General features: G+C 37.2%; 1 protein-coding gene and 1 long non-coding RNA gene across 2 annotated transcripts in view; both read right to left on the reverse strand.

The window, feature by feature from the left end:
* Nucleotides 1-202, reverse strand: part of LOC144448727 (arylsulfatase B-like) — a 9,643-nt gene extending 9,441 nt beyond the window's left edge. The window contains exon 1 of the mRNA XM_078139035.1: nt 1-202. This exon is cut by the window's left edge and continues 24 nt beyond it. Within this exon, the coding sequence (XP_077995161.1) occupies nt 1-121 (121 nt within the window). The 5' untranslated portion in view covers nt 122-202.
* A 2,613-nt stretch (nt 203-2,815) lies between these two features.
* Nucleotides 2,816-4,912, reverse strand: LOC144447977 (uncharacterized). The gene is made up of 3 exons (XR_013482074.1): nt 4,870-4,912; nt 4,356-4,540; nt 2,816-2,840 (listed from the first exon to the last, which is right to left on the reverse strand). It is a non-coding gene; the product is annotated as an uncharacterized LOC144447977 (long non-coding RNA).
* Between the last annotated feature and the right edge of the window lie 4,558 nt (nt 4,913-9,470).

The raw sequence follows: 9,470 nt of genomic DNA on the forward strand, positions 1-9,470 counted from the left end.
CAATATTTGGCTTCTGTGCATCACCACTGTATGTGAGCGGTTCACTGCCAACACATCCAGCTAGCGCTAGAAGAAACGTACAGTATACTAGGCTGGTTTCCATCTTGACACACCAAACCATATTACACACCTAACCCGTGCGTACGCAGCTCTGCTTTACCGAAAGACTGAGACTTGTTGACGAAACCTATATCGCTCCACTGGTCTTTGTGTACACGATTTCTTTAGTTGTTTGCATACAATGCAATGAATTATAAATCAAAAGACCGGCTGTGCTATTATAGTCATGTGAGCTTTAACATGTGACTCATTTTGACATCACATGTTGTTTTTATTCTAAATTTCACCTCATGACTAAATCTGTTCCAGTCTCTCCAGTAATCCGATACTTAACGGCAATGATATGACATTGACTTGTACATTAGCGTCAGGCTTTATGCAAAAAATATAAAGTCAACCATAAACATACATTTCTTATTTTTCATAGTTTACGCTAAGCTTTTCATAAATGTGAACAAACGAGTGATGAATTGCATAATAAGCAAAATTCGATTTAGACCAATACCCAATCTCTTGTCTTTGGTCGAATCGAAATTGATTTCCATGATCAAGAGAAGGAATACAGTATTGTTTTTTTTTTGAAGTGATATTTGGCGTTCTAATTTCGCCATATACTGCCCAGTTTTGTGATTTACATTTTTGCTTTACCATATAGACAATGAAAAAAGGAGAAGTGTTCTCTACTGTGGTCTCCACTGTCCATGTTTTCACCTATGTTCAGAAGTACTTGTGCGCTTTTAATCGTTTACAAAATACAAATTATCGCATAAACGCATTTTATTTTGTCACTCTGATTTCTACCGCAGTAAATTGTCCCCCTCTCCCAACAAGCGTTTTTTTTTAATTCTCGTTATTGAGTATGAAACTTTGTGTTGCATATTTTTTACATAGTAAATCCCACAATTTCTGTGATATGGGTTGTGTCCCAACTCGTCGGAGAATAAGACATAACGGCAGTGGTCGTTGCATCAGAAGTATTCTATGAATGATCGCGTCCCCGGGATGGCGTGCCTGGGCAGATGAGCCTCGTCTCACCTGTGTATTAGTCATTGGAGTCATCAATGAATTGACCGTACACGACAGCGTGGGTGGATTCCTTAATTTCAAAACCAGGCATTGTAAAGGTAATTGTCCTTGGTGAAAGGTGTAATTCACGACATACAGTATCAATGTCTATCAATCTTCTCGACTTAGTAGTCAAAAGGTCATAAGGTTAAACTTTTTGAATACGATGTCATGCTAACCACGATTTGCTAGTCATACAAATAACACTGGGAGCAATGGTCTGTATCTGTAGGACGTGATATTGCAAACGAAATGGTGAGGTCATATATATATATTACGCTCTGCCACTGCGGTATAGAGCACTGTCTTAGCAGATTGATACTCACCGAGTTACATACGCTCCTCCTCCAAGTCGAGCACTCTACTCAACCAGCTACCAGACCCAGAATGGAACAGCCACGAACAAAACTATATATATATATATATATATATATATATATATATATATATATATATATATATATATATATATATATATATATATATATATATATATATATACATACATACATACATACATACACACACATACACACACACACATATATATATATATATATATATATATATATATATATATATTATATATATACCAACCCACAGATACACACTCTCACTCTCTCTCTCTCTCTCTCTCTCTCTCTCTCTCTCTCTCTCTCTCTCTCTCTCTCTCTCTCTCTCTCTCTCTCTCTCTCTCTCTCTCTCTCTCTCTCTCTCTCTCTCTCTCTCTCTCTCTCTCTCTCTCTCTCTCTCTCTCTCTCTCGCTCGGGTATATCAGTCTATCCAGTAGGCTGAACGTAGCAAGTATGGCACTACACCAATGCTTTTGGTAAACCCAAAATATCCCATGGAATTACGAGGGTTTATTTAACCATAATATTAATCTACATGTCTGGCATCTCTTTGCTAATTTACTTACCATGCATTGTACTTTGAAATATATGTATTCATCAAAGGAGAGGCTTTATTCTAGTAGCTCTAAGTACATATATTGAAAAAAAACACAACAATAAACAGCGCCGCCATTGTGCAAGCTGATAAATCAGAAACAGTAAAAATAAATGGATCTGATACTATAGTCACGTCTGTGATCCTGACAATATAAACATACATAAAAAAGCACAAGTGCGTAACTACGCAATAAATATTTTAAAAAGGATAAAGAAATGATATCAACAGCAGTTGTAATGAATATGACATAATAATGATTGGAATAGTATCCACAATGTATTTACATTACATCTTATGTGTGAGCATGCGCAGAGGCTGCAATAGATTGCTTGCTCCTCCAAATACTATCTAAACAATCACAAATTTATAGTAAACCTTGATTGTGGTATAATTTATGAGACATCAGATTGTATAGGTCTTCAAATTTCAACATTGAAACGTCTATATGCAGCGCTTTTAACAACTACGGCAGCATCTTCACGATACATGTCTCGAAAGGTCTTGACAAGCTGTCTGTAGTGTGTCTCCGTCACCTTTCCCTTGCTGCTAATCCATGTATCAATGACTTCCTCTGTAGGGCTGAAATGTTTACCCTGATTTCCTTCCAATGTCTTGATTGCTGTACGACTCATTCCACACTTGTTAGCGAGTTCTCTCCAGTCATTTTTGTCGAGTCTTAGTAAATCCAGCATTTTTGATAACTTGGTCAACTCATCAAATGTAAATGGTTCATTTCTGTCACCGTCTTCCTCACTGCGTGGCAACTATAGAATGTGAAATGAAAATAAATTTAAACACATTCGACTTCTACTCCTTAGGTTAATATCAACTACTTAATATGTTACGAAGGGTGTCTGTACTATTCACATATCTACTTGTTTTTCACTGTGTGTTCAGAACAAAGCTGTACCTATATCATTTCACGCTGGTATCTGCAAATATTTGGGGGGGGGGAGGGGGTTTCAGACCATCATATAGCCACTTTTTACATACAATTGATAACAGTGCCATCAAAGATTGACATTGGGTAAATGGGCAATCAAGCCCGGTCTGTTGCATTAAATGTGATCCTCCCCAAATCCATTGTGCTAAAAAGTGGTCATCTCTTAAATTCACTTCTCTCTCAAACATGAACTCCTGTTAAAACAGTGAAAGGAAACATGGGTTAAAGTGCTGGCTGGGGTGAAAGGGACATGAATCTCAGAATCTCAATGGTAAGGACCTAATCCCACCAACTGCCACTACAGTTAGAAGGCATTAGTAGTCTACCACTACGGTAAATTTATATGAAGGCACTTAAGCTTCGTTAAATTAGCTAGCGGTAAAGGCTATTTTTCTCCCATTTCTTTGTTGTATAAAAAAAATCATAAAAAATGTCAGAATAAAGATATTGCAACCAACCTTGCAGGAAACATCCTTCTTGATATGATTGTTTAAGGAGTATTATTTCTTTGCGTTTCTTTATGATTAAGGAAATATGACAAATATGAAAAATACATATTTTAATCCTTTCTTTGCATTTATATATTCCCTATAAAATTTTCCAACTTCTGTCGGGTTTTTTGTCGATATCTATCATCGTTTTATTAAATGAACTTGAATTTTTAAAACTTTAAATTTCGGTAACAAAAATGAGTGCTACTTTGGAGACACCTTGTTGGTGAACTATACCTGCTACGTCGAAAAACCACCGAGAGAAATTTGTTATAATCACGTTTTATCGACCAAACAAGGTTTCATTCCATTACTTTTAAAAAAAGGGACAAAGGGTGAAAATGACGTTTTTCGTGTATTTTTAGCACTTTTCACAGGACCTCATTTGCTCGCATTCGCTGGTGTGTTTGGTATTCTGACATGTTAATACTTGTGTTTGGATCTAATTGACTGTACTGAAGGTCAGAACTCCCATAGAAAGTCTTGATAGGCATTCTGCTGACCAAATTATCCCCGATATCTTACTACACTGTTCCCCCTGTACTCCTGTGGGGCTGACTCCTTTCCTCACACCAAAACTAACAATTTATTCACTATATGGTTTTCAGCAGAATTGCAATTGGCTGATACGTACGTTGTTATTACAGTACCACGGTGCCAATAGTGGGATATGACAGTCTTGTATTGTGTGACCGGTGGCAGCGGTGGGATACTAACATCACAACATAATGCAGAGTTAGACACTACAATGAGCCTATACCAACATATCATACCTATGTTCATTTAGCTAAAATTTCTTATGGTAACAGAAACGATATATGCAAGGTCACTGATCGTTCGCTTACATTTTTTTTTCTATTTTCATCTCCTTTCCCTGCTCCTTTTGTGGTCTGATTAGATTGACCAACGCTAGATCCATCGCTGTTAATATTGAGATTCAAACTACCGGTTCCGATAGTGATGTTAGATATTGTTACTTGGCGACTGTCTGTCATCGTTTTACTCACAGTCTCTATATTTTGCTTGACACCTTGAAATAATGATACGATTTGAATTAGTTCTGGTCATTATAGTGAAGTTACCTTATTGGAAACTGTTTTTTGAAGCGTCGACGTAGGTCTGGTCATGTTTTGCTTTTTGTCATCAATGTCGCTTTTATAGCCTTACCAGTAGTCGTAATACGGGATTGTTATTGTTCCCACTGCTGTTGCTATTGTTGTGGTCACATACATAGCACAATCATTTGAACGGTCATTGGTCAAATTGACAAAAATATATTTGCCTTTGTATGATCATTATCGTCACCAAAGCAAAACAAAAGCAGCCAGCATAGATGAAGGTGAACATAACTCTACTTACGTATAGGCACATGCGTTTCGTTTATACGGAATCGTGAATTTTAGCGTGGAGGAAAGAAGTGAACAGACGTATTCACGAGAGTATCGAAGTCACGCGTGAATTGGCGTGATCCCTAGCGAGAGCGCCTTGACCGATGGTGCTTCCCGCGTTTTGACCACGTGTTCTTCAATATAAGGTGACGAGTTTACGTATGTCTAGCCGAACACATGTCCGAAGATACCCGATCTCCAAGTATCTAAGCCCCTGAGTTCTCGAAAAGGTAACATTTTAACGATTGCCATGCACTTTGTTTGCGTTTTAAGATAATATAATCGATTTTTTTATAGCTTCAAACCGAATTTTTAATATTTATGTGTGAATGAATGATCGACTGCATGGAGTGCCATAGCTTCGGATTTTATGTGTATACTTCGGCTTTTCGATGTTGTGCGGGGTGTGATTGATTGGTGCCCTACTGTTCCCATGGTCACGACGTCTGTCAGCTGACCGGCAAGGCGCTAAATACGATTTTATGTTGTTTATTGCCAAAATGTCGTCAGCTTATAATTTTCAGTACCATCAAAGTTTGATCTTAAATCGTTGCCGGATTTGTGCTGGTAAATTTCACAGCACAAGTTATTTATGTGAAGATTATTCTGTTGATATAAATTTATGTTTTTCCGTTGACATCGTCCGTGATGAAACAAGTATTCATCCTACAAGGATTTGTAAAGACTGTAAGCGCAGCCTTGACACTAGTAAAACAAAAAGGAGGGAAGCTGGGCAGAAGTTATCGACCAGGGACAGAGGCATATAATTGGGAAAGACATCCAAGGACTGGCAGTTGTCCAATTTGTACAACACTGAGTAGGGCAGGTAGAAAGAGAAAACTGACCAAAAACAGGGGCAGTAAACAGCAGCCAGGTACAGCTTTATCAACTGGATTACTTAATATTAGTCACGGTGCAGGTGAGCGTGGGTCAACGCCAGAAGACAATGACCTACTGGATATGGTGAGAAGGAAATCTGGTAACAACTTAGGGTGTCATGTTAACCTAAGTAAAGACAGATTTCCTTTGTTGAACCAAGACCTAGATATCGAGTGCCCTAAAGGTAAGGATGTGGTCAACCGCGATGCGTCCAGTTGCAGGGTGAGGGTCCACACATGTTTTGCTGTGAATGTTTGTGTGAATGGCCGTCTGTTTCCAGTACTTGCTCTGTCTGCCGGGTCTAAATCGATGTCAGTAGTTTATTGTCTGTCCCCCTCCCATTTTCCAAACTAATGGGGGACCAGCTAGTTGTATGTGACAACGTCATTAATGGATGTGCGGCGACCATTAAGTTAGGAGACTTACATATGCACATGAACAATTGTAAGTTCACACCTATAAGTCATGATCACTACTACTGTAAATACAAACCAAAGACAAAGGAAAAGAAGCAAGAAGAGTCTGTACAACAGTCAAATCCAGCATGTGCAGTACAGCAGTCACCAATAGACAGTATCATGGTTGTGAAAGACAACATGGAGGAGCTGTCTGGTCTTAGACAGTTCGAGGAACTGTCGACAGCCATAGTAAAATACAAGCTTCGCACTGAAGGCAACACTGTTAAATTCAAAACAAAAGGCCAGGTAAGTTCTTTGTTCTTATATTCTAGTTTGTTCTTGCAATGATGAGGGGAGAATTAGTTTTGAACTTCTTCACTGAAAGTTGTTGCTGTATATTGAGAATGTTGTGAAGTTTTGTCATGCTAAGTGCATCAGTGATATCCATTTGTTACTGAATATATCAAATATGTCATTGGTGACTGTACATTGTTTTACCCATACCCTTGATATAATGTTTCAAAAATTTTTTTTTCGGTAAAATAAACAAATATCGTAATTCTTTATTTTTATTTTACCCAGCCAATTGTAATGACAAAGACAAAAAAAATCGAGGAAATCCAGCTCTGAGTGTTCTAAAAGAACATTAAGTGGCCGCTCCAAGATGATAACAGAAGTTCGTCAGAGTATAAGTGGTGAAGGTGATGCAACAACTCATCAGGCTGTGGCAGAAATGCATCGGATGAGTGCACAGGAAAGAAATTCTTTGTTGAGGTCTGTTGGCTAATGTTCAGCCTGGGGCAGGTGTGCTGTTAAAGGCAGGCACTGGTGCAACATGGTCAAGCTTGCGCAAAGTCAGGAGGTATATTGTATATCTACATGTATAGCTATTATGTGTCTTGTTTATCAATAGTTCCTTACACTTTCAGATATGTTTTGTTTCTTTTCAAAATTTGTCATGGTTTGTCTATTGCCAGTACAATAATATATAATAGTTTTTTTGAAGTGTCAATGTTGTGCTCAGAAAGAGAAACATTTGAATGTGCCATGAAATAGTTGATTAGTGCAAGACATTTTGTCATATATTAATTTCTACTAATTTATTACCTTCCTGTTGGTTTATCACAAGAGGGACATATGTATTTGACTGCATAATACCTGCATAACTGCAGAAGTTTGTCTAGAAATTGTTTGTGTGAAGCAAACGGATTAACTTTGAAATTGTCAAGATTTTGTTGTTGTTGTTGTTTTCTATTTTGTATCCATTATTTCATTTCATTCTAGATGACTCAGGCAATGGAATATAACCATTGATAGTGAAAAGAAAGATAGAAAACGGGCAAAAGAGCTACAGTTTGTTCTTCAAGCTCAAAACCTCACTTTCACTTTCACTGTGAAAGGAAGTGATGGCACCAGATTGCGAGAATTGAGAATGGTTCCTTGTGTCGCCGTGTCTGATCTGACAAATACAGTCATAAGAAGACTGAATGATCTTGAGAGATATCAAAATATTAAATTTGGATATTTTTTCACTTATTTTCAGCTTATATACCAGTGCTAAGGAGGCAGCTACTACTTTTTTGAGTGGTGACTAATGAATCTCTTTCTCTTTCAGTTTGAAGTACTGTCATATTGCTGTTAGAGTGCTGGGAGAATGAATAGGTATATGTAACTCTCATATCAAGTGGTATACTATTCCACAGTTTTGAGCCTGCATACATCACGGTAAATTGCCCTGTCCTATGTTTAGCTTTTGGGATATACAAGTCATTCCTAATACTTTGTCGAGTTGTGTATGCGTGATTAACCGGGATAAAAAAGTCTTCGAAAACTTGGGGTGTATTCCTATGAAGTACGTCATATACAAATATTGCTAACTGTAATTTATGTTGCTGGTAAATGTTTAAAATACCTAGTTTATCGAATAATGGTTCTGTTGGTGCAGTCCAGTCACTATATGTGATAATACGCATGACACGTTTTTGAATTAGAAAAAGGTCATTTAAATACGTGGGGTATGTACTACCCCACACTTCAAGCCCATAGATAATGTGTGGGTGAACAAGAGTATTATAAAGCATGACGAAGATTTGCTGTGGTAAGACAGCTCGAAGTCGGAGAAATACACCAGTTTATTTGCTGATCTTTGTTTTAACATATACTATGTGCTGTTTCCAGGAAAGAAATTTAACAATAATAACTCCAACAAAAGATGTACTATTACCTTCTTGTAAAACCGATTGTTTTAGAGTTAACATTCCAGTAGCCACCATTTCTTTTCTAATATTTTTCATAATGAGATAATTGGTTTTGCCAGAATTGATTGTGAACTTATTTGCATCACACCAGTTGAGGACGTTTTGCAGTTGATTACTTATAGAAGTTAGATTGATTATGTTGCTTTTATTTTTAATTGTGTGAAACAAATTAGAATCGTCCGCATACAACCTGAATTCAAAAATAATTGATGACAGTGTGATGTCATTGATGTAGATAAGAAAAAGCGTTGGTCCCAAAATGGAGCCCTGGGGGACACAACATGTGATTAACCTCTTAGGTGAATTAACTCCTTTAATAGTAACAAACTGGTACCTAGAGGTAAGATAATTTCTTAACCAATTCAGTGGCAAACCCCTTATCCAATAGTATTCGAGTTTTGACATAAGTATACTGTGGTTGATTGTATCGAATGCTTTCGAAAAATCTACAAATAAGCCAACGGTTGTGTTACCCTTATCAAGTTCGTCCATTAGATATTGGGCAAGGATAATTAATGACATTTTTGTACTGTGTGGTTTCGGAAGCCGTACTGGTGTTGATAGAATAGATTATTGTTTTCAATAAAGCTTAAAATTTGCTTATTAACAATTTTCTAAAATATTTTGCTGAGTAGGGGCAGTATAGAAATGGGTCTATAATTACCCGTTAGTTCTGAGTTTCCTTTTTATAGATGGGCACAACACGAGCTGTTATCAGGCCATCTGAAAATTTACCTTTCATAAAAGACAAATTGATAATATGACATAATGGTTTGGATATTTCCTTTGCAGAATCTTTTACCAGTTTCACATTTACATTGTCATAGCCAGTCGCCTTGCTGCTATCCATTGACGATAACATGAGTTTGACTTCTATTCTACTCTATCAGTGCAGTGTACTCATACAACAATACCTACCACTCACACATTGTACTCTGTCAGTACAGTGTACTCATACATCAATACCTACCACTAAAATACTGTACTCTATCAGTACAGTGTACTCATACACCAATACCTACAACTCACACATTGTA

The sequence above is a fragment of the Glandiceps talaboti genome, chromosome 17 (genome assembly GCF_964340395.1).
Source record: "Glandiceps talaboti chromosome 17, keGlaTala1.1, whole genome shotgun sequence".
In the NCBI taxonomy this organism is placed as follows: domain Eukaryota; kingdom Metazoa; phylum Hemichordata; class Enteropneusta; family Spengelidae; genus Glandiceps; species Glandiceps talaboti.